This window comes from Anopheles cruzii, chromosome 3, assembly GCF_943734635.1.
Source record: "Anopheles cruzii chromosome 3, idAnoCruzAS_RS32_06, whole genome shotgun sequence".
NCBI lineage: Eukaryota > Metazoa > Arthropoda > Insecta > Diptera > Culicidae > Anopheles > Anopheles cruzii.
Genome location: NC_069145.1, coordinates 16,348,769 through 16,373,793, shown reverse-complemented (window position 1 = coordinate 16,373,793; position 25,025 = coordinate 16,348,769). Strand labels below are relative to the sequence as shown.

The following is a 25,025-nucleotide window of genomic DNA, read 5'->3' as shown; positions in this document are numbered from 1 at the left end:
CCAACAGTTCCTCTAACGATTTCTTCATCAACCCGTCGAGGGTTCGTAACTTGCCGGCAATGTCGCACTTATGGTCGGCCCTAAAAGAAGAATCCTAAGGGATTGATGTACAGGATTGGATCGACGATCGACGCGAAGCACCACAACTTACTTCCTGCTCCACAACCACCGAAGCTGCGTGAAACTTGGCGATGGCTTTCACTGCTGGCACTATCTCTTCGAATGTTTTTATGTACGGTCCCGTTGTCCAGCCCTTGCCACTGACGTCCTCGAGGATGAGGATCGTGTGTGGTTTTTCAGCGGCATAGACCAGCCTGAAAAATGAAATGTTGCAAGAAGCATGATGTCAACAACGGACCATATTTCGACTGCGACGATGTGATCGACCTCGGGTAATTAAGCGTTTCGCCCATCGCCTGCAGATGCCGTGCCATTTCCGGTAGCACCTTACTGTAGATGATCACTTCCCTCTCGAACAGGTCACTGTCGCCGATCGTGTCTTTCTTTATGCCCGACTCAAACGGTTTTATTTTCATGATCACGGCCAGCGCAGCTTCTTTGCCGTGGCTCCCGGAAGTCCGGTAGTGGATGGTCGTACGATACATGACGCTGGCAAAGTGTTCTCCCGGTTTGGTGCCCGGACGTAGCTTGCAACCGTGACACAGCCGGGCGCCATCGTCCCGCGTGAAGCTACGGATGACGCCTAAAAAGAACTCGTCATTCAGCCACGCCGGCACAACACGTTCGTCGTTGGAACACTCCATCATAACACTAAACGCGATCTGCGATCACTACACAATAATACGGCACGCACGTTAGCGCGTTTGGGTATTTATAACCTTTTTATTCCGGGCCGAAATACGCCGAGCATCGTACAGATAAGAGATACCTGTCGTCGCCCGAGGTCAGTACTGTTTACGCACGAAGGAAATTGATCGTTTTATGGGGTTCTCCTCCAAATGGACGGCAATGCTTTGGGAGCATACTTGGGGCAGATACCCGAGAGTATCACGAGACTCAACGATTGCCAAACCGATCAGAGAACGATTTTAAGCGGCGGGAGTGGTGTTCGAAATTTTGCTGAATTGGACTCTGCGGGCCCATCCGAGGGCTTATAATGCTTTGCTTTTGTTTGTCCGATGGTAGTGAAACTTTTCGTGTGTTTCATCTCGTCAAACAAACATTTTACGTGACGCAACCTAAGGCAAGAGCAGAGTGATAAGATAATGTTATGCAACAGGCCCTTAGTATTGCCTGTTGGTTGAATATTGCTACCACCGCTTTATCGTATTATCTGAGCCAGACAGATCGTATCGTATTATATCAGGTTGGGGAAAAAGTAATCGACGTTTTTCACGACAGATGCCTTTTGTGATCGATATCTCGCGAAGTATCGATCGTACAGTTTCAAGTTTAGGCTCGTTTTAAAGCTGATATTTTACACTTGAAAAACTGCTTTCATTGTTTTTTGTTTGTTCCATTCATTTGTAAGTTACAGGGTGTTAACAATGGAGGTCAACTAAGAGAAAATTCGGTACATTTTACAGTTTTTCTTAGAAAACAGTGAAAATTCAAGCTAGACCGCTGAAATTGTGCATGGTGATTATGGTGCCAATATTCTGAAAGCTAGTAATGTGTAATTTTGGTTTCGTTGACCCGATTCGGTTATTTTTTATGTTAAAGATGTACCTCGCATAGGCAGACCCGCCGTCGAAAATGTCGATAAAATCACAGAAATAACCAAAGTTCATCAACAGTTTAGTAATCAGAGCATCGGTCAGGAGCTGAAGATTAACCATCAAACAGTTTAAAGTCATTTGCGCAAAGCTGAATTCACGAAGAAGCTCGATGTTTGGGTGTCACATCAATTGACCACGAAAAAAATGATGGGTCGAATGGCCATCTGCGAAGTTTTGGTCAAACGGAATGAAATAGACTCATTTCTTAAACGGATGAGTACTGGAGATGAGAAATGGAATACATACGACAATCCTGTGTGAAAACAATCCCGGTCCAATCGTGATGAAGCAGCTTAACCGGTGGTCAAACCAGGAATAACGGCTAGGAAGATTCTACTGGGTATATGGTGGGACTTAAAAGGAATCGTTTATTGTGAGTTGCTTCCGTGTAGCCAAACACTACATTCAGATCCCTACTCTCAACAACTGCACTGTTTGAAGCTGGCAATTGACCATAAACGACCTGAATCGGCCAACGGAAGGGGTATTGTTTTCCACCAGGACAACGAAATGTTACGTACGTCTTTAGGGACTCGCTAGAAAGTCCGGGAGGTTGGCTGAGAAGTTTTGATGCATCCACTGTAAAGTCCGGGCCTTGCACCAAGCGATTGACACGTTTTTCGCGCATTACAAAATTTCCTGAATGATGAAAAAGTGAGATCAAGAACGGATTGTGAAAAGAGATTGTTAGCGTTTTTCGCCAATAACGAGGAAGCCTTCCACAAGAGAGGCATTATGAAGATAATTTTAAAAAGGCAACAAATTTTCCAACACAATGGTGCATATTTGACGTAAATCGGACCATCGGAACACCTTAAATAAAGTTTTGAAGTTCACGCAAAAAACGTCGATTTCTTTTTCCCCAACCTGATATTACAAACTTTAAAAATAATTTATTCGGGTTGTTGATCGATATTTGGGAAAAGAATGAAATCATGAACAGTTTTTAAAGGCTCCTTGAAAGCTTCGGATGTGTCAGAAAAATCGAATAAGTATTCGATTCATCAGAAATGGTCTCCAGCTTCTATTTGCCAAACTAAAATCGTCTTTTCGAGAAACACGAGTCGAAGCGTGACCGCAATCGATCCTCGTAGCATCTTATAATAAAAATTATTTCTGCATGGATTTGTCGATGACGCTTGCTTAAGAAATTTATATAAGTTCTAGTTTCTGCATGAGCGATGCAAAGAGCATTAGGGAATGGCCTATGATTCACCGGTGCACCGTATTCCCAAAAATGGTCCGACAGACGTAAAAGATACTGACCGCACACTGACTGTTCCTCCGATCTTAATCCCGCCATCCGCTTGTTTTGGGTATCGGGGTGCAATTACGAATGGCCCGTCTGGCCAAACGGGCGAGCGATATGCTTTTGGCACTCACACACCACCAGGAACGATATCACCGGTACCGCAATAGATACGACGCCCCAAAAAAGCGGCACCATTACCAACGGGCAAGAGCATGACTGTACGCAAAAGGGTGTTCCGTCATCCGTATAAAAGATAATCTTCGGGCATTGGAAGTTGCACCTTCTGCACCGCCCATCAGTAGTGAGTAGTTAGTCCCGACATCAAGCACCCGATCGAATAAAAGTAGTCCAAGCGATGGCAGAGCCGGCATCCGAACCGAAACCGATCGTGGCACCGGAATGGCTGAACGCGTCCTTCTTCGAAAGCATCCTTCGCACGTCGGAACACGACAAGAATCTGCGCGTGACGGGTGTCGAGGCGACGCCGGTCGGTAAGCCGGGCGAGTATTTGGCCAGTCAACCGTTCCGCTTTACGGTGGACTATGAGAGCGTGAAACGGGACGCTGGCCACGCCGGTACGATCAAGCTGGTGGTGAAGATACTGCCGGAGAGGGGGGTGATCGGTGGGCAGGGCACGCTGGACCAGGAACTGTTCCGAACGGAGCTGAAGATGTACGGCGAGTTCTTGCCGAAGATGCAGCGCGTCTTGGACGACGGTGACCGGCCGGTCCTGTTGGCGAGGTGTTTGCACAGCGCCGAGAAGCCGCAACCCGTGATCGTTATGGAGGATCTGGCTCCGGCCGGCTGGCGGGGTCACGATTTGATCGAAAGCTTCGCAGAGGCCAAACCGATCACCGTGGCCATCGCACGGTTCCATGCTGCTTCGTTTTATCTGAGCAAAAATGTAAGTGCAATGGTTCCAGGCCCGTGAATCGGCACTCATCCATCGGCACTTACTTTCACAGAAAACGGACTTCGAAGGGTTCCAGTCGGATGTGTTCCAGCGCAAGGACCCGGTGGTCGAGTGGATGTTTGGCAAAAACCTGAAGGCGTTCGTCGACGCCATGCGCACCTGGGAGGGATGTGAGCAGCTGGTGGAGCCACTCGAGCGTACCGTGGAGGATTGCAGCGAGCGACTGCACCGCATCTACTGCTGCCACACACCGGGCCGGGCCTACAACGTGCTGAACCACGGGGACTTTCACTCGAAAAACCTTCTCCACCGGTTCAACGACGAGAACGCGATCGTCGAGTCTCGGTTTCTCGACCTGCAGGCGTGCTGTTGGTCATCGCCGGCCATCGATCTGTACTACCTGCTGAACACCATCGTGCACTACAAGGTGAAGGCCAACCACAAGGATGATTTGATTTCAATGTACCACCGAGAATTTACCGCTACGCTGAAGGCGATCGGATACTTTGGAGCCGTCCCGACGATGTTGGACTTGCAAACCGAACTGCTGCGCAACGCTTACCTAGGTAGACGGCCACTCGATCGACTCGATTTGAACATTAATAACGTACAACCTTCCATTACAGATGTACTGCATGTGACCTGTTTTCTGCAGTTCCGATTTATCGACTTCTCGAAAGTTCCCCCGGAGAAGCTGGCCACCGGGCAGATCGGTAATGTGGGGCTCGAAAATGAAGACTACCAAACGCTGGTCAAACAACTACTGCCCGGCTACCTTCATAAGGGTGTTTTGGAATGAGCATCAACATGATCATCATCAGACAGAATGATTTAAAATCGATCCACTATGAGGGCAACTTTTGTCCGAAATAAAATGACAAGCACAAGTACGAAGCGGACATAAATCAACATTATGTACCACGCCATGACCGGCACCATTATCGATGCACGTGATTGGCGCCCGATAGGGCCGTCCATCACGTTATAATCTAATGGCACACCTCTGAGAAATCGATTGTGTTTATTAAATAAAAATAACCGAATTTCCCAATTCTGGCACTTCGCCTCAATAATTTGCTGATGCGATCACGTGATGCCGGCACGTGATGGACATGCTGCTGGATGCTACGTGACACGATTCCAAACCCCAGCCGTCTAGTATATAGATGTTGAAGATACAAAGCCCCCCAGTCTGCAAAAGCTATTAATGTTATCAGCCCGCCACAACGATCAGTTATACCTTATGTACTTCGAATCGGCATTAGCTGGAGATAACAAACCATATCCGTTTGGAGATAAATGGGTTTGAACCGGCTGATGGTCGTTTCATTTCGCACCACCCCGTAGTCTAGGTGCAGAGGACAATTCGCTCGTACGACGTCCACCAAACCCAGGCAGAATGCAGGATCCCGCCGGTTGGTTAGATGCAAAACACTTCGAAAAAGCGCTCGCCCAGCACACGGCCGTTCGCGACCTGCAAGTCGAAGATGTGCAGCTCGCGCTTCACTCGGACCCCAGCCAGCAGTACGCCAGCACGATCTACCGGGCGCGAGTGTGCTATCGCAGCCGCGGCAAGTCCGAAACGGCCAAGTTGATCGTGAAACTGGTGACTTCGAAGGTACACAGTCTGGCCAACGAGTCGCCGTACGAAACCGAGCTGGGCGTGTATCGGGACGCCATCGTCCCGATGGAGGCTGCGCTTAGTAAATCCGGGAGCACTGGCAAGTTTGGTCCCCGGTAAGAGTTGTACTTCTTTATTTGAAAACTTTCACGCCACCCGACACCCGTTTACAGACTGATTTTTGCCGCCAACGAACCGAGGCCGCACTTGATATTGGAAGACTTAACCAATCAGCACTACGTGGTGGGCAGCGGCTTACTTGCCGCCGACAGTGCGGTCCTGGTGCTGACCAAGTTGGCACAGTTTCACGCTGCGTCGTACAGCCTGCACAACGCCAGTATGGTGAGTGAGAAACTTGCCCCGACCGATTTGGCCCTCGGACACTCAGGCTTAGAACCTACTTCTTCTTGGCGCAGCGCAAACCAACCGATAAACAACAGAACGAATTGTTCAAGCCGAAAACGCTGGAGGGGATGAATTTTCTGGTCGAATGCTTTGGTATTTTCATCGAGCAGCTGTCGGAATGGGAAGGGTACGCGCACTACGCCAAACGTTTCCACAGCCTCCGCGAAACGTTTTTCGAGTGGGGCATCAAGATCTACAACGCGCAGGATGCCGAGTATCGCTTCAAGGTGCTCAACCACGGCGACTTTCACTACAGCAACGTGCTGTTGAAACTGAACTTGGGCGATGCGTCGAGCGATGTGTTGTTCGTAAGTGGCCAAAGACATCGCCCGCTTTGCCGGGGCACTCACTCACCAGTGTCTTCTTCCAGGTCGACTATCAGCTGAGCTGCTGGACAACGGTGGCCGTCGATTTGCTGTACTTCCTGTATCTCGTTTGCGATCACGAGACACGCCAGACGAAACGCCAGCAGCTGCTGCAGATGTACCACCGCGAGTTTTCGCAAACACTGGCCACGCTAGGGTTCATGGGCAAAGCTCCGACGCTGCTCGACCTGAACATGGATCTGGTTCGGGCTGGGTTTCTAGAGGTAGTGCTGGTGGTCTGCTTTGTACCGTTCCTGTTCGCCGACTACGGGCACGCGGTCAGCGTGTACGGGACGGATGAGACGGATGCCCACGCCTACCGGCGCAAACTGTACACCCATCCGGAGTACCGGGAGCTGCTTCGGGAGCTGCTGCCACGCTTCCTTCACCAAGGGTTCTTAGAGTAGATACGAACTTAAATCTAATAAACATCCTGCCGGCGCGTGCGCATGGGCACGGCCCGTCAATCCAAGTAGCCCTTCCGATCGTAATAGTTCAACAGGTACTCCATCCGGTCCTGATAGCGGGGCTGTGAAAACAGCCGGGACCGGAATGCGACCGCTTCCTCCGAGCGGCCCAGCAGTCCACCCAGATCGGCGTTGGTGGTATCCTCGAGCAGACGGAGCGGTATCAGAAACGTGGAAAACATCACTCCGTTGTGCCCTTTGCGCAGCATCTCGATCTGGATGTCGAGCAGTGTCGGAATCCGTTTGCCGTACTTTAACTTCACCAGCGCGTCGACCAGTTCGGAATGGTAATACTGTAGGAGCAGATCGAAGTCATCGACCGTGACATCGTTGGACGCCGACGTGAACAGCAGATAGCTCAGGTCAATCGCCGGGGAGCCGAAGAACCCGGTCGCGTAGTCTACCAGGATCACGTCGACCGGCGTACCGCGCGGGTCGGATTTGTACATCACGTTGCTCACCCACAGATCGCCGTGGTTTAGCACACTGAAACCGTCCGATTCGTGCCGCGTGTACACCCGGCAACCCTTGGCAACGATCGTTTTCTCAAGCGCCAGCAGCTTCTCCGCGATCCGCCCCTGCGTTGTGGGCCAACCTTGGGCTTGTTGACCGCACGCCACGACACTGTTCTGGAACAGTGGATAAAAGTGGGGCACGTCCTCGCTGATGTTCCGGTAGTGGTGCGCGTCCATACTTTCCGGTTCCTGAAACACGCCACAACCATGTGATACTTTAAGGGCTACCAGGGGTACTTCCTATCTTGGTTTCCTTACAATCACATACAGCACGGCGGTGGCGGCATGGAACTTGGCCACTTTCTCCAGCACCAGCTGTAGCTGGCGAAAGTTTAGACCCGCTGCCCGGTTGACCGGTTTGTAGCCCTGCAGGGACAGATCCTCAAACACAAAGTGCTTAATGGTTGTGGAGTGGATGGCATGTGCACTGCAAAAGGTGGACCGATACAAACAGTAGCCATTATTCGATGACGGCCCAACCACGCGGATGACGATCCTTACACCGGAGCCAACCGCTTGACGTATCCGATCGAACTGAGCAGCTGCTCCACTTTCGGCATGACGATGTCGTAAACGGCGATCTCTCGCTTGAACACATCATACTCATCCAGCAGATCGCTAGCCTCATCCCGCCCGAAAGACACCTTCAAGATGTAGGTCTGGGTGCTGCGAAAGAAGAATCAACGCCACATTAGCTCATCGTCGACCAGATTCACCGATCAGACTCACCGATGGTTGTGGCTTCCGGTCGTGTAGTCTACCGTCACGCGCAAGATATCACTGGAATAGTTTTCGCCCTTAGCCAACGGTGCGTCCACCCTGAAGCCGTCTACGCTGATGGCACTTTCGCACTGCTCCCGACGAAGCACGCCCTCCAGGTACTGCTTCGTGATGAACGGGAACTTTTCCTCGACCAACGCCCGGTCCATCGTGTCCCAGCAACCTGTCTGTAATGGGGCCACCACACGGCGATGGTATCCAATTTAAGTAGTTTCCATTGCCCACTGATTGTAGTCGCAGCGATAAGAGAGTACTTGCGCTATCGTTGAAGTGCAACCATTACCTTGGCGCGTACCTTCCGTTCGTCCGATATTTTTTAGACGGCACAGCGAACCACAAACTGTCGACTGTTTTGTGTGCTGTGCTGTGGTTATTGGCCAGCGTCGCCCGTCACTACCACAGACAATGCCCGCAGCTTTTTCGGCGCACGCGATAATTTCGACGCCGGCTGGTCGCGCGCGTTTACGGGCTGCGATTCCGTCACATGTTGTGTGTGTGTGTATTAATAGAACTCACCCTGTTGCGTGTGATGGGGTAGGTCTCGCGGAAGGGCAAGAGAAAGCATCGTTGGGATGGTCGGTTTGGAAGGTGGGACTCCCAAAAAAACGCACGTGGTGGACGCGCAAACAAGCCGAAAACCGGTCCGGTTCACTAACACTAACGGGTGATTGCCTTCGGGTTCGGCATAAATCCTGCGGACGTGTGCGGAGGGCGCGGGATTCCCAAAACTAGGTCGTGAAGATCTGGGAACAAGTATTGGAATTCGGCTATGTAGGGTCTAAAAGCATTCGCAAACACTTCGACAGATGAAGTCAATATACAAACGATAAATCCAAAATGCTGCCACGCAATGCAATAGGAGAACATATATTCTTCGCGCAGCAGGTCATCAACCCCCACTAGGTGTCCTTCAAGCAATAATTTGTTGACCTACGCGATTGTTTAGATCGTTTCAATTTGTCCCGATTCCCGACCCTAGACAGGTTTATCGCTCCACTAGCGGGGCTCCATGGCTCCAACTCAAAACAAACAAAAACCGCGATCAATCAGATGCGTATGTGATCAAGTGCGAGTAGTGCGATCCCGCGGCCACAACGCGTAACGTTCGTAAGTCAACAGCTCGAAACGCGTTATCATTCAAGAATGGCGCACATACACACAGTCCTAGGCGACCACGAGGGCCACTCTCGTACTTAGAACATATTGAAATAGCCATTCTAATGGTCCGATGACTTGCCAGTTTTCGCCTCCCTCGTTACGATTCAAGGTCCACCAGCTTCCACTTGGCGCAGGTGTTCAGTTATGAACGACAGAGAGAGGAAATCTCCCTACGACAGATTGCGAAATTGATCTTCATTTACGCTCCGTAACTGTTTAATGACCCGAGCGGCCTATTGCATCTCCACGCGCAATTAATTAAAAAACTTGTTGCAAACCTTATCGTGCTACTTGCGTAAATCGGGTACTATCGGTAGTGTGGCCGGCGATAAACTTTACCTACCCCAAAAAATGGTCCATCTAGTGCTGGTGAAGGCCCAAGCCCAAACCAAGTGCCCAATTGCGCTCTCGTAGCCGTTACATTGGAGGCTTTTAAATTGAGTGAATGCTTTTCATCAAAAAGGGAACATGTAATCACTCGCATCGCTTCTAATCGCACTAAATGCCCAACCTACAATGGCGTCATCGTTAGCTTGGAATGGCATCCGCACGATCGCTCGGTTCATAACGGGTCCATCAATTTTCATCTCGTCAGGGCCGCTTATTACACTTTTGCGTAGCACCCCTAGGCTAGGTTTGATGTTTTGCCTCATCATGCAAAAAGTATCACCGCCTTGAAGACCTTAGACCAGCATCGGCAGAGTACTAGCATCTCGTGTCCACGACCCTCGACATAAAAAAATGCCCAGCGGGCTGTTTATTACGCAATTTTTCGACAGCATGCAGCATCGCTTGTCAATCCCAATTCCCTACCTGTGGCCCTCTAACGGGGCGTAATGATCGCCGGACGATCGCCGAAAAACGAATTGTGATCTCTTTTCAAGGTTCGCAAACAAAAACCGCAAAACGCAGGGGCGTTCATGCGACCATAAGTGTAATTATTGACCACGGTGGACACACCAGCATCCACCCCGCCCCGCTCGCCACTGGCCAAAATTGAAACCTGACATGGGGCCCGCTATCAGTTAGGCGCGTGTTGCGGTGCATGTCGCCCCGGTCATATCTCTAAATCTCGCCCCGCGATCCGGCCGCCTCGTGCCACTTCCGGCCTTTGTCCGGCGAGGGGGGTGCGTAACTATGATTGAAGGTTCAGCTCGCCGGTCCCACCGCCACTGGCGCCGCGCCGGGTGCGATTCTGTGGCGCGACGCGATCAGTTCCGCGCCGACGGTCGAGTGTAACGGTTGCGTCCTGTTTAAATCACGCTGCTGTTCCGCGTTTTGTTGTGACCACTGTTTCGCCGCTCGAACTCGCTGGGTGTGCTGCTGCTGCTGAGATGGCGTTCAACAAGGACGAAATGCATCCGCCGAGCTGGATGGACCGGGCGTTCTTCGAGAAGGTCCTGCGGCACTCCGAGCGCGACAGCACGCTTGCGGTGACGGACTGCCGGATTGTGCCGGGCACCAAGCCGGGCGATCACTTCGCGAGCATCATCTTCCGGGCGATCGTCACCCACAACAAGTCGCCCGCCGAGGTGTCGCTGATCGTGAAGACGCTCCCGTTTGAGGATGGGCTCAAAAAGGATCTGCTGGACGATGGTTACGTGTTCGAGACGGAGACGCTCATGTACACGGAGATAGTACCGGCCATGCACAAGCTGCTGCGATCCGTCGGCGATCAGACCGTGCTGGGCGCGAGGTAAGCCCGCGCCCTTTTACGCAATCGATTAGGGACCGTGGCGCGTGACCATCCCGACGCCCTGGCGCCCAGGAACTCTAACTCCATAATTTACAGCGCCAGGTGACGAACGAGAAGTGTGTCCGCGCTATCGCTATCTGCAGATAGCCATGGTGTGTTGCCATGGAAGACAATCATCGATCATGATGGATTTTTTGAAGCAGAGTCATGTTTTTATCGCCCGTTAATCAGTTGATTACGCGCCCTCATTGTAATTTTATGCTTCCAATTGTTCGCCAGATTAACTCAGCTTCTGGTCTATGCAGTCGATAAGAACCGGAGAGCTTTTTAAGAATCGTATGTTTAGGATACTTGTTCACGAGCCCTTGTGAGTAATGGATCTGTCATTCATTAAATATGCAACGAATTGCATAATATGCGCCCATCAATATTAATACTCTGTCGCATCCACGCGTTACTTGAATGGCTCGATTGAGGAATGAGGCCCTTAGCAGTTGGGTTAAATATGAGCACCTTAATCGAATGGGACGTAAAGTACCTTGCCAACGATTCCCGCCATTCCCACGAATCAGTATTCTTTCCACGTCCAACCGGCGGACCGGTTCCCAGTACACGAGAACCCGAAACCATCGTTTTCTCATTACCGACGCGACATTAGCATCATTTACCTTAGGCAAATAAAGGTAAATGATGGAATGTCTCAGTGGTACTACGCCGCGAGCTTGGAGAATTGTTCAGATAAGAACCCTAATGGCTCTGATGCTTTCCCCACAGACTGCTGTACCACGAAAAGCTGCCATCATGGGTCATGGTGTTTGAGGACATCGCTAAGCATGGCTTCGAGATGAAGTCTAAGCAGTTGGACTATGAAGAATCGAAGGTCGTGTTTGCCAAGCTGGCCCGCTGGCATGCCACTTCGATGATGCTCGCCGATGAGGTACGCTAGCCAATCCGTCCGTTGTCACCTTCCGGGTCCATTCATTTCTTCCGTCCCTGCGGTCGCTTACAGATTCCGGCCATTAAGAAGCTCGCAAAGGGTGTGTTTAACCTGTTCGAAGAGAAAACTGAGTTTTTGAAAATGTGGCAAACCAACATCGAAATACTGGCATCGATCGTGCCGGAAATACCGGGCTGCGAGCAGTACGGCGATCGGATACTGGCTGTGAAGGAGAAAATTTTCAAACGCGCTTCCACCATCTACACGTACGACGCGTCGTCGCTGGTGCACGTTCTCAACCACGGCGATTTTCACTTCAAAAACATGATGTTCAAGCGTACCGAAGGAAAACTGGACGACATAATGCTGGTAAGGAAGTTTGTGAGCCCACCTAAAGAACCCTTTGACCGATCGTTTCTCGTGTGTAGCTCGATTTCCAGTTGAGTGTTTGGGGTACGCCGGCAGTTGATCTAATATACGCCATGTACAACGCAGTGTCGATCGACACCAAGGAGGCGCACCGGGAGGAGCTGATCTATTTCTATCACCAAGAGCTGGTCGAGTGTTTACGAAAGATTGGCTACCTTCGCCGGCTACCAACGCTGCTCGACATTCAGGTGGAGATCATGAAGTGTGGCCACATGGGTGAGGAAACTTATTTCGCCGGTGGTCCTATAGCCATACTTACTGAACTCTTTCCGCATTTAGAGTTCCTTCTGGCGGCCACCTTCGTGCCCTTCATGTGCGTGGAAATGACCGAAATCATGGATCTACCCGAGGATGGTTCCGGTTTCGAGATGGACTTTGCCAATACCGATAAGTTGGCAGAGAATTTCAAAAAATGCTTCCGGACGCCCGTCTACGTGGATTTTATCACGAAAAACCTGCCGAGATTCATCTACAAGGGCTTCGTGGACCTGGATTAGCTCCAAAGGAGACGCCTCCGGCTGGTGACCGTTTTTCCGTTAACTGGCGATTTAGGAGTAAAATGAGTATTTTTCAAATAAAGCCTCTGCTGGCAATGCAGGGCATTGTTGATACGTCAGGAACCGAGTATTTTCGGCAGTTGTTTGACAACGTAAACCTAGCATTGTTTTATCCTCTTGTCTTTGTGATACATAAATAAAACGAAACACAATCAACCGAATCTACTTCCATTGCCATTGCTTCGTTTCCGGCAGTGCTTGCAATCGCCGGGAACTTAAGCTTTTTATTTCTCTGCATGTTCGCGCGCGCTTGGCACACGTGCGGGACACACCGGGTGTTATATGGGGAATAAAAAGTTAATCCACAGATGACAATGGTTCGACGAGGAGACCAAGCCGCCAATCCACCATCGGAACTGCTGCTTACAGCTCGATGATGCGCTGACCGGTTTTGCTCGTCTTCTCGAGGAAGTCGGCGTACTCCTGGTACGGGGTTTTGTTCAGCGGCAGGTCCTTCCACAAGTCCGGCGTCAAGAAGGCGTACGTTTTGGCAATGGCGGCGTACGTTGCCTTGGCAAAGTTACCAAGCGTCGTCGTGGAGCCACGGGTGGTGGTGTAACAATCGTCGATACCAGCCATCTGGAGCAGCTTCTTCGGGACCGGGGCCGATACGATGCCCGTACCACGGGGAGCCGGAATCAGACGCACCAGAACGGAACCACACTTTCCGCTGACCTATGGTAAAAATTACATAACCCATTAGAGAGATCGGAACTAATCGCAGTTCAAGCGAAACGTTTGGCGCCTTGAGGAGTGGTTCCATCAGACGCTTATAAACCGTCAGTCCAGTGGTATGCTGCCACCTATCCGTGAAAACCGCATAAGTTTTGAATTTTTCTCATCATTTGGAAACCACGCCAATCGGTTCGCTTAGTTCGTTAGGCCAAACAGCATCATGTCTTACCTTGCACGGTACGGTGTGTGGTTTACCGATCTTGTTACCCCAGTAACCACGACGGACCGGGACAACGGACAGCTTGGCCAGGATGATGGCACCCCGGATGGCGGTGGCCACTTCCTTGCTGCACTTCACGCCAAGCCCGATGTGACCGTTGCTGTCACCGATCGCCACGAACGCCTTGAAGCGGGTACGCTGACCGGCACGGGTCTGCTTCTGGACGGGCATGATCTTCAGCACCTCGTCCTTCAGCAGACGGTTCAGGAAGAAGTCGATGATCTCGAACTCTTTGATCGGCAGCGAGTACAGGTAGATCTCCTCCAGCGTGCGAATCTTGCCATCCTTCACCAGACGGCCCAGCTTCGTCACCGGAACCCATTCCTTCGAGTCCTCCTTGCCGCGACCGCGCCCACGGCCACGACCGCGACCACGTCCGCGACCACCGCGTCCACCGCCACGCGAGCCGAATCCTCCTCTAAATCCACCACGGGCTGGAGCAGCGTCCGCCATTCTGCACAGAAGCGAAACGATGCTCAATTAGTGTGGTTCATGAGTTTAGAGGTTAGGGACACTAAAGGTGGGTTCCATTAATTTGAGAAATAGCCATGCTAACAAAATTCTTTTAAATTACCAAAAAGCGATCGAAAAGTTGAGGCAAATCATTGGCAACTAAGAAAATGTAGACATTTTAGAAGGCTTTAGAACGAAGAACACGTGGCGAAGAGCCGGGACATTCATTGCCCATAATCGGAACGTCGGAAAAATCGTGTAAAACAAATTAATGCTCGGTAATTTAGTGGCTTCGGGAAGGTTTCTACACACAATCGGTAGGTAAAAATTGCAAAAAGCGAAGGGAACAGCTCTTGAAGAGAGCCAAGAACCGCAGAAGACGATACTTACTTTTCAGGTGTTTACTGTAATTTCACGGTTACCCGAATGAACGAGTCGTCATTTTCGTCGAACCATCCGGCCATCCATAGTCATAGTCGTCCCCATGGAGTTCCGATTTTCTGCGCCCGTGATCATTAGCTGACTCTCTTACTCTTACGTAGTTGGTCGTATGCGGTTCTGACAAAGAGTGTCTTGTGAGCATACCACGCTTACGTGCCGCATAGACCCTGGATATAATTGTCAAGAAAGTTACTGGCACTGTACTTTTGTCAAGCAAGTCAGCAACAGCTGCGTACTGTTGCACATGCAACTATAAGCACGCAGACATATTTTAAAAATCTGGGACGCGAATTGGGAATGAACTCTCTCGAATTGGGTGAACTCCCTGGAATGAACTCTCTCGAATTGGGTGAACTCTCTGGAATGAACTCTCTCGAATTGGGTGGGTTTTCACCCAATGGTTCGGGGTGGTTCGGGGTGGGTGGATTGGGATTGGGTGGAATTGGGTTTTCAATGTTTTTAATTAACAATTTGGCTCCTACAAAGATTATTATGAATTTTCAGCAAATGATTTTCTTAAGCGCTGAAATATCTGTCTGTAACTTACTTGTACAAACTACATTGCAAAGACAAGACTACCAAAATTTTTTAAAACCCTCAATCTTGCTTCGGAAAATTCTATTTCAACATTAATCATCATGTCTACTAATTACACAGAATGCACAAAAAAAACATTGGTATTCGCATGATTTTCTAATCGTCCGTAAAGATTACTTACTTACTTACTTATCCGGCTACAACCGTCGAGCGGTCTTTGCCTGCTTTAAGGAATCTTTCCACCGCTCGCGGTCGAGAGCCTTCGTCCACCAAGTATGAATACCGGCCGATATCGCGTCCCGGTCGACGCAATCTCTCCATCTCACACGGGGCCTACCACGCCCCCTCTGTCCCTCCGGACGGCCTAAGTGGACTTTACGGGCTGGTTCGTCGTCCGCCATTCTCATAACATGACCAGCCCACCGGAGCCTGGCGAGACGCACACGCTGCACGACAGTCGTCGTACATTGCGTACAGCTCGCTGTTGTAGCGGCTCCTCCATTGTCCCTCCTCACATACAGGGCCAAATATCAATCTGAGCATCTTCCTCTCGGACGCGGCTAAGAGGGTTTCGTCAGTTTTCGATAGTGTCCATAGGCCTGATTATCATTCTCTAATTGACTACTCAAGCGGTCATCTGAGTTCACTTTGGTATTAGCGCACCGTTTGAGTTCTCAAACGCTCAAACGCAAACTGGATGAACGCTCTCTGTGGAAAGCTTTCGGCTGGATGAACTTGTTCACTCGATTAATCGAGTTGTCACGGCATTATGGTTTTCAAACGGAGACTCGAATTTGACAATCGAGTTTCCGTCAACTTTTTGTAACGGAAAGTGCCGTTCTGTTAGGATGTCTTTGATTTTATCAATTATTTTGTATTGTTTATGCTGCGCCGTGCAAAGATAGTGATACTTTCAAAGATAGTTTGTATTTTGGTGATGAAAAATTCAATTTGTCAAATTTACATCGCAAAATTTTGCGAAGAATCTTAGTATTTTAAGTTCCTTTACTGCCACTGTCGCTAGTCCAAAGTAGGTCTGCCTAACTAAGAGCCTGCTTTACAGCAAATAGGATAAGTGATAGGGAACTCAGGGTCCTAACCCAGTCCCAAGAAAACAAAGTTAATGCCTTTGAGAGAAAGATCCTCAGAAGGATACTAGGCCCAGTGAAGGATGGAGAGCACTGGAGGATCAGGCATAATAGTGAAATCTATGCAGTGTTCGATGACCCAGAGGTCTCCACCATGATAAAGAAACAAAAATTGCAATGGGCGGGCCACATTATACGGATGAACGAAACAAGGCTACCAAAGAAAACGTTATTGGGAACGGTACACGGCAGGAGACCAGTCGGTAGGCCAAGAGCCCGATGGGAGGACAGCGTCCGTAAGGCCAGCGAGGACCTGCTCGGTGTAGCAGACTGGAGAGGCAGGGCAGTAGGCCGAGACAGCTGGAGGGTCTCGATACAAGCGGCCATAGCCCGAATCGGGCGTTCGCGCCACCAATAGATAGATAGATAGATAGATAGGGAACTCAGTAGCTCACACATTGGTGTACAACAAGAACAAATAATCATGTACACCGAGAACGCGTTATTGTAAACGCGTAAACGTTGAACCAACAAGTGTCTCGTTATTATGGCCGGCGACAGAGCCGCACCGAATCCGAACGTTGCTTGCCGATCACCGATCACTTTCATCGCGTTGGAGAACGGGCCCAGCTAGCAGCCGAATTCGCTGTGTGACCCGTAACTAACCACACAGGCCGTCGCGCATTTCGTTCGCTATTTCGTGCGCAAAATTGTACTCGTGATCTCGGTGATCCGCCAGCTTACAATATTTCGAGTTACAACCTTTTACACATCTAAAAATTTCAGAAATGTAATACCAAAAATTGCACGCACAGCTGAACTGCTACCTGTGTATGTGTATCTGTGTGTGCAATGTTTACAAAAATGCACCAGAAATGACAGTTCGTACTCAAAGAGCTTGACAAGCTTTCACATTTAAGCTTTTTAGCACATTTTAGCACATTTAGCACTCGGAGCTTCTCTAATTGAAAACCGTAATGCCGACACTTGAGATTGCCATTTGAGATTGACAACTCAAGTACTTGAAAACCGTAATCGGGGGGCATGTCTCAGATGCGTATGTGAGTACTGGGATTATGAAGGTTCTGTATAATCCCAGCTTCGACCGTCGCGACACGAGATGTGAGCGAAATAGTTTCCTCAGACTGTAGTATGACCTGTTGGCTGCTAACACCCTGGCGCGAATCTCCTCTCCGTAAAGATTAGTTCAACTAAAATAATAGCCGCTGAAAGTAACGATTTTCGGCATCGAGTGCTTGGGAGTAACATATGACAAAATATTCAAATGAATTGGCTTTTTCCAGTAGTCGCACAACGTCGGCCACTGAATGATTTTCGCATTTCGGACAACGAATAACTGTAGCACGTGCGTTTCATCGAGTACTGAATATATTTTGGATTACTGCCGATAGTAATATGTGAATAGAATTTAATGCACTATTCAATAGTTTACTCTCCTACCGTCACGTCATTCCTGATTGTGCCAGAAACATTTGCAACCCGTGCAGTAGGTATTTTCGTCTCGACTCGACCTCACATTCGATCTCACTTGTAAGCTATAGCTCAACTATATTGTTTGGCGTGTGTTAACGTGTGTCGTGAAGTGAAGCGTTTCAAAGTAACGCCGGAGCTTTCAACTGTTGTTGCGCATAAGAATGGGTTCTGATTCAAACGTGCACGTGATCGTGCCGCATCGGACCGAATCGGTCCGTCGAGAAATTGTGTCTATGGCCAAGTAAAGAACCAGCAACCCACACACGTTCGTCACAATGTTCGTTCGTATGAACTGAAAACTCGAACTATGACTTGCTCATCACCTTTTCCAACGCATCGAAAAGGATTTCACGGTTGCAACGAGCCGGCCGTTTCACTGCGGCAAACAGGAGGGCACGTGCGTCATTTTCCGTAACTAGTCTTTCTTCCACCGTTTTACCACATAAATATTTTTTTCTTCACAAACACAAAGCTCATCCGCACATCCTAACGAATGTCATAACTAACACAAGGCAGCACCCGGGAAGGGTTGTTGTGGGTGAAGGTCGGGGGAGGTGAAACACGAAATGGAAACACATTCGAGCTGCGCTACTGTTCTTCCTCCCTCTATTTACAATAATATTATTTACTTCCGCTAAAATCAAACAATATCCCATGTCCTTTTCCGTGTTCATACGATACAATTTGCTCAAGAAACTAGCACTCGTGATGAAACAATAGACGAGCATAATAAGGATCATCTCGAGCTCGATCAAGCGGAACGGGGTGTCTTCGGCAAAGCTCTGTAATACCACAAATGGTACGAAAACAAACAAATAAAACACGTAAGAGAGAACCGAAGCAAAGCAACTAGTAGTGCAAACATTTCCAGTGCCTGCGCTGCTGATTTTTGGCCAAACTCATGAGTGTTTCATGAAGATGTTTGAAACGAAAAATGGAAACCTCAATAAAACCATAAGCACCAACTGGGGATCGTTGGTGATCAGACACGGCATTGAAACGCAACCGACGGGCATTAAAAAGTGGACAGTTTAAACCCGTCAACACCATCATCGTCCTTACTGTCGTCCTCTTGTGTCCTTTTCGTCTCGTGGTCCACGTTCAGCTTTACATCTTGCACTCTCGTCGCACGCGTCCATCGTCTACATCCTTGCGTACCGGATCCCATTCATTCCCGTCCGTTTTTGTAACCGTTCGCTCAATAAGCAGTGCCATGCAGAAGAGGAGGAAGAAGAAGAGGTAGGACAGTGGTGTGTACCCTGGCAGAACTAATGCGGTGCCATCCTTGCGCGCGCGGTGGTGTGATGATTTTGAGATGAAGGAAAGCAAAAGTGACATTGGGGGGCCTTAACATTGCAAGCATCGGAAGACGTCCTCTACGGGATGTTCATCCGCTCTCTCTCTTTCTTTCTTTCTTTCTCTCTTTCTCTGCCGCTTCTCGATCGCTGTTCATTACTGCGTCGTAACCGCGGCCGCCGCCGCTCGGTACGCGCCTTCGAGCGCCGCTTTCTGTTCCGCCGTTAGTTGGTTGATGCAAGCCTGGAACAGGTCCGGGTTCGCTTCGATCTGCTTCACTATCGACAGCATCCGTTGCGCTTCCGGATGCGGGACGGTTACTGCCTCGCGGTAGAAACACGACGCAATTATCGACACGATGCGCGGCAGGTTCGCATTGTTCTCCCCGAGCACCACCGGATGGTTGGCCTGAATCAGATCGCACAGGTAACCGTACACGTAGACGGCCTCGTCTTCGTCCTCACCAACGGGTAGCCAGGAGAACCTGCGCGGAAAAGAGTGGACACAATTAGAATAGCAGCGCGCGATCTCCGATCCTTATGGGGGCCACCACGTAAGGAAGTGACAAAGTTCAGAAAAGGTTAAGCCATGTTAAGGAATGTCAATCCCCAGCCGGATGAACCGGTAAGACGTTATTTGTTACCCTTTCTCATCATGTAAAAACATTCCACAATTCTGACCCAAATGCGCCAGCTGAGCGACTTACCAGAGTGCGATGATTTCGTCCGGATTCGTAATTGCCTTGTTGTTGTACTTCAGAATCTTCGTGATGGCCGAAATAGCATTTTCCGTGGGGTTAACGTTCTCCGGCTCGCGGCTATCGGGTGCCATGATGATTTCCATCAGCACCGGGATGGCCTGGGCGCAGGTGACGGAAAAGTGTTCCCCGCCGTACTGTGGGGAGGCGATCGGGAACGAAAGAGAGAATAAGTTACAGTGTCCGCTTTTCTCCTTACGGACAACTTTAACCGAAAATGAACGGTAATGATTGCAAGCGAGGTAACACATTAGAAACCTTCGCTGCAGTAACGGAGTTCGCTGTGGCTTGTTGGCACGCTTCAAATGTTTGAAATCAACGAACCATGGAACGATATAAAGTGAATCGTTTTCTTTCATCTATCATCCTTAACGCTTCCATTGCGCGCACGGGACGGTTTCTACTTCTCGCGTTTGGGTGCGCTAGTCTTCCAAAAGTCAAGTGACCGAAAAAATCCTACGCATGGCTGGGCTTTAGCTTCTGACCGTTCGGTCGTGGGTTGATTGCCCAGCGCAAGCTTCTGTGCCATGGGAAGCCGTCGCAGCTTAAAGCAACTAATGATTACCCCTTCAATTTAGTATCAATTTGGTGATCACTTGAAAAACAAACAGAAATGCCGCAAAATTTACGCATTTTCTTAAGTGGACATCAATCCCCTTCTTCCCTGGGCAAGATCAACTCTCACACGATCGGATACGATCGGAGGAAAACAGATCCATGGCTGGTGCTTGCCAAACCTGTACGCCATTCGCAGCACTTACCAGTCCCAGCACACCGAATCCGTACACGGCCGCTTGTCGCACTTCCGGCTGTTCGTCTTTGACGTACTCCAGCATCGGCTGCAAGAAGTAAGCCTGATACTGAGCACACATAGGTCCGGTGAATTCTGTTTGGTGTAAAAAATAAAACGAAAAGTAGCATGAAAGCAACGTGACAAAACAGTTTCCGCTTCTTTGGAAAGTCCGGAAGTCGTTCAGAAAAGGTTAAGCCATTGGTAAAATAAAGGATAATCATACAGTTATCAGACACTTTCATCCGATCATCACGAAGTTAACAGAAGGAAAAAAATTATCGCACCGAATCAAGCCCACTTACCGATCAGGTCGTCGAATATGCACAATCCCCACTGCCGGTCGGCCCACGGGCTGGCGGGGTTCAGCAGCTTCACGAAATGTGCCACCAATCGCTGGAAGGACGGCAGGAACGCATCCTTGTAGGTGACAAACAGTGCGTGGATGATGTCGGTGATGCGCGACAGCAGATACACGTCGGCATCGTCCTCTTCGGCCAGCCGTTCCTCCACTCCATCGTCGTAGTCCTCCTCCTTGCGTGCTTGGGCCCGCTTTTCCTCCTTCTCGAAGTGTTGTGTCATAAACTTGTCTACCAGCTTCAGGACCTCTTCCATCGCCTCGTTCGACAGACAAGCGGCACCTAGGGTTTCGATGCAGCGTCCTAGCGAGTGGAGCAGCTCGGCCAGCACGTCCGGTTCGGGCTCGGAGTCGATCGCCTTCAGCAGCTCCGGGCAGATGTACAACCACATGCCCTCCAGATACTTCGGTCCCTTGATTTTCGCACAGTCCAGCAGATAGGGTAACGATTCGGCCGCCGCCGTCCGTACACCGTCGTGGAAGTAGAACTTCAGCATCGGCACCATCAACCGGACGACCTCCTCGGCGTAGTTCGCGAATCCGTCCTTCAGTTCACGCGCGTAGCAAACGAGCATCTCGCAGGCCGACGCCTTATCTTCCAGGCCCGCCGTACGGATGACAAAGTTTTGCTGCTCGCCCAGGTTCACAAACTGCCAGTCACTGTCATTTTCGACGCCCTGCATCTCATCGTTGTCCAGCATGGCCACTTCCGGTTTCATCGACGCAGTACGCATGACCGGGCCCATCACCAGGGGCAGGAACTGCTCGAACTGCTTGCCCAGAATCTTGCAGATGCGCGCCCAGGCCGAGATCAGGTACGACGTCTGCGGGTCATCGTCCGGCAGATCGCCCTCGGTGTGTGTCTTTAGCAGCATGTCCATCACGTCCGATGCGTCCGACATGAACTTTTCCGCCCCGACGGCCAGCCCGATCAGGCTGACGCACTCGATCGTTTTGCCGCGCAGCAGCCTCAGGTCGTCTCGGTTGCCCTCCTTGATGATGTACTTCAGCGACGGCATCAGTCGGTCGTAGTACACGACAAAGTCCTTCTCCGTCGTGTCGGCGACCGACGCGATCGTCGTCACCACCTGTTCCAGCACCAGCTTGGTGCCCTTCTTGACCAGCTCCTCGAACTTGGACGTTAGGATTTGGACCAGCTTCGCCATGATGGCGTCCAGGTAGCGGGTAAGAATGTTTCTCGGGCAGTCCTCGCTGAAGTTTACCAGCGCCGCTCCGGCGTGCGCTTGGACGCGCGGATTGTCCACATCGTCCAGCAGGTTCAGCAGCCCCGGGATAACCTGTTCGTGGAATTTTTTCTCGAAGATCGGCGCAAAATCGGTCGCCATCTGGCCGATCGCATTACAGGCCGCGTACCGCACCCGCGGGTGCGGGTCCATCAGATACTTGAGCACGTTCTGCATGATGCTTTCGAGCATCGCCTCCATCTGTTTCTGGCAGCCTTCGCCGGCCGCCGAGATGGCCATCAGGGCGGCGTGGCGCTGCTTCCAGTCGGGGCTGGTCAGCATGCCGGAAATGTTGTTGGCGATGTACGGCAGAACCATTTTGCCGCCGAGCCCGCATGCCAACCGATCGAGCGCCGATTCGGCGATTATATTGTTATCACCCGTGTCGTCCTCGGCGATCTTGTCCGACACTGACCACTCTTCGTTGTCCTCCAGATCGGTCATCATCTGCAGCACGAGCGGCACGAGCACCGCGATGTACTTTTCCGCTCGCTTCCGCACCATGGGCGGTGCGTTCTCGGCCAACGAGACCATCATCTCGAGCGCGAGGTGCCGCAGGTTGTCTTCCATGTCGACCGTGCTGAAGATTTTCAGGCACAGCTCAAAGATCTGCTCGAGCTGCGGCCGGAAGAAGTACGGCACACCCTCGGCCATGTCGATCAGCAGCTGCATCAGGTTCTGCGGATCGTCCTGCTCGACGCTCTCGGCCGTGATGTGGATGACGCGCGGCAGCAGATCGGCAAACTGGCGCTTCACGTTTTCCTCCTTGTCGTGCAGCAGTATGAACGCCCCGTACGCTCGGACCGCCTGAAAGCGCACCTCCTGGTCGGAGGACGGGTCAAGGTACTTGCACAGCATCTGTTTGATCAGCGGCAGATGTTGCGCCTGTTGATTGCCAAAGATGCCCGGCACCGAGGCGAAGATGCGCAGGGCCGATTCCTGCAGCTGAACCGACGGTGCACTCGCGCAGTGGAATAGGAACTGCAGAAACTCGGGCCACTCGTTGTTGCCGTCGGCGTCGATCATGCAGCGGGCCACCTCGGCCACCATCTCGCAGATCTTGCGCCGCATACTACCGACCTCGTTCTGCTGCAGTGTCAGCAGGATCTGTTGCTTCAGCTGATCCTTCGCCTCCGGTGGGAGCGGTTCGTAGAACTCCTGGAACTCGGCCGACACCAGACGCCGCAGCAGCACTGCCGACAGCATTCTCGCTTCCTCCGTCATCTGCGGATTTTGGATCGTACCGAGCAGATGTGGTACTTTCGCTTCGCATGGCAATGCATTGTAAACCTCCTGGAGTGGCAGGAACCACGAACATCGGTGTCACCCCGCCATCATCATCGTTGTTGACGTGAGGTGCGGTGCGCATGCAATGAAAAAGATAACAGATGAACAAACAAGGAAGAGAGGATCGATATCAACATCGAAGCAACCCTATGCCGATACGGCACTGTAGCCGGCGACGGCTGTGGCAATCCGAGCGAGCGCGATGGTGACATTGGTGCATTGGCGGGTCACGGCGAAGTATGAATCATTTGGTATGCGAACTGGTGAATCCCAAAAAATCAATAAAACGCTCCATTGTCACCGGTTTCGACCGGATTGTGTGCTTTACGGGCAACAGAACGTTCACAATGGCGCTAGTGCATGTCAAACAGGGGCTGGCGCGGGCACACAAACACACATAACTCATCCGTGAAACTGTGCGGCGAATGCAATCGCAGTAAGCACATGTTTCGTAAATGGACGACAAAGAATTGCCTCGCCGATCTGTTGCCGGTGCGTGTTATTCCAGCGGATGGCCATGCCCTGGTGGGGCCAACGGGGCAGAAAAAGGGAGATGAACAGGCCACAACACATCCGATGACAGGGTTTCCCCGTTTTCGCTACGCAATTCATCCGCCACACTAACACACCTCAGGATCGATTGACAGGACGGGAACGGATCACATGAAACACGTTTTTCGGCCGGAATTAGAGATTCTGCTCGCGATTCACGTTTTGCTCAGCGAATGAGGAAAACGTTTCGGAGATGATTCACAACTCTTGCGCCATCGGTCGCCGGTCGGGCGGAAACCGGAAACACTTCGCACATGACAACACACACCACACCACATTATCATCATCGACTGCCGACAGCCGAGCAGCAGTCCTGCCGAAAGGGGCCGCCGACCTTGGCCACACGCCGTTTGGACGTTGCTTACGTACCTCTGCTTTCGAGCGGATGTCATTATCCGTCGACAGCAGCGAGCTCATGAGCTGCTGAAAGTTGACCTGATCAGGAGCAGCCATTGCTTCGCATTTACTACTGCTACGACTGGAACCTTTTCGGCACGGCTGCAAACGAACGTGTAGCGTGCGTGTCTTGCCGCGGCTGCCACTGCTTCTGCTTCTTCCTGCTTCGACTCCTTACGCCACGGTTCTCGACTATCCTTCGACGGTGTGTTTGGTGGCTTGTGGTTCGCGCTCGAACCTACACACGCACCTGCCCTTTTCCGACGGCCACGCGATCGCGGAATGCTGGTTTCGCTCACTGTCGGTCACTTACGGACCGCTGGGAACGGGTTTAGGAATGCACGTCGTCACGGCGAAGGTGTGCTCCGGTATCCGTGGAATCGGCAATTTTTGACCATTACCCTCTCGATGGGAAGAAACGTGCGAAAACGAGAGCGAGACAGCTGCGAAAGAGCGCGCTCGGCCGCCCGTTGTCAGGAAGAAGAAACGCGCACTTTGCTGGCAGCGGCCGACGGCGGCTGTTTCGTGTCGTTATGTTGCCAG

The 25,025-nt window shown here is 50.9% G+C and overlaps 4 protein-coding genes across 4 annotated transcripts; 2 read left to right on the top strand and 2 right to left on the bottom strand.

Annotated features, from left to right (window-relative positions):
- Positions 1-3,346: 3,346 nt before the first annotated feature.
- LOC128275785 (uncharacterized) lies at positions 3,347-4,703 on the top strand. The gene is made up of 3 exons (XM_053014407.1): positions 3,347-3,895; positions 3,957-4,470; positions 4,531-4,703. The coding sequence occupies exons 1-3, from the start codon at positions 3,347-3,349 to the stop codon at positions 4,701-4,703; spliced, it is 1,236 nt and encodes a 411-aa protein (XP_052870367.1).
- A 5,744-nt stretch (positions 4,704-10,447) lies between these two features.
- LOC128275783 (uncharacterized) lies at positions 10,448-12,971 on the top strand. The gene is made up of 5 exons (XM_053014404.1): positions 10,448-10,911; positions 11,686-11,848; positions 11,921-12,217; positions 12,277-12,493; positions 12,557-12,971. Exons 1-5 carry the CDS (start codon positions 10,550-10,552, stop codon positions 12,772-12,774), a joined length of 1,257 nt encoding a protein of 418 aa, XP_052870364.1. The 5' UTR covers positions 10,448-10,549; the 3' UTR covers positions 12,775-12,971.
- Positions 12,972-12,995: 24 nt separating this feature from the next.
- Positions 12,996-14,695, bottom strand: LOC128275786 (40S ribosomal protein S2). The gene is made up of 3 exons (XM_053014408.1): positions 14,633-14,695; positions 13,739-14,243; positions 12,996-13,509 (listed from the first exon to the last, which is right to left on the bottom strand). The coding sequence occupies exons 2-3, from the start codon at positions 14,240-14,242 to the stop codon at positions 13,198-13,200; spliced, it is 816 nt and encodes a 271-aa protein (XP_052870368.1). The 5' UTR covers position 14,243; positions 14,633-14,695; the 3' UTR covers positions 12,996-13,197.
- A 2,990-nt stretch (positions 14,696-17,685) lies between these two features.
- On the bottom strand, positions 17,686-24,879 carry LOC128271334 (importin-5). The gene is made up of 5 exons (XM_053008805.1): positions 24,456-24,879; positions 20,951-23,540; positions 20,617-20,741; positions 19,805-19,992; positions 17,686-19,582 (listed from the first exon to the last, which is right to left on the bottom strand). The coding sequence occupies exons 1-5, from the start codon at positions 24,537-24,539 to the stop codon at positions 19,255-19,257; spliced, it is 3,315 nt and encodes a 1,104-aa protein (XP_052864765.1). The 5' UTR covers positions 24,540-24,879; the 3' UTR covers positions 17,686-19,254.
- Between the last annotated feature and the right edge of the window lie 146 nt (positions 24,880-25,025).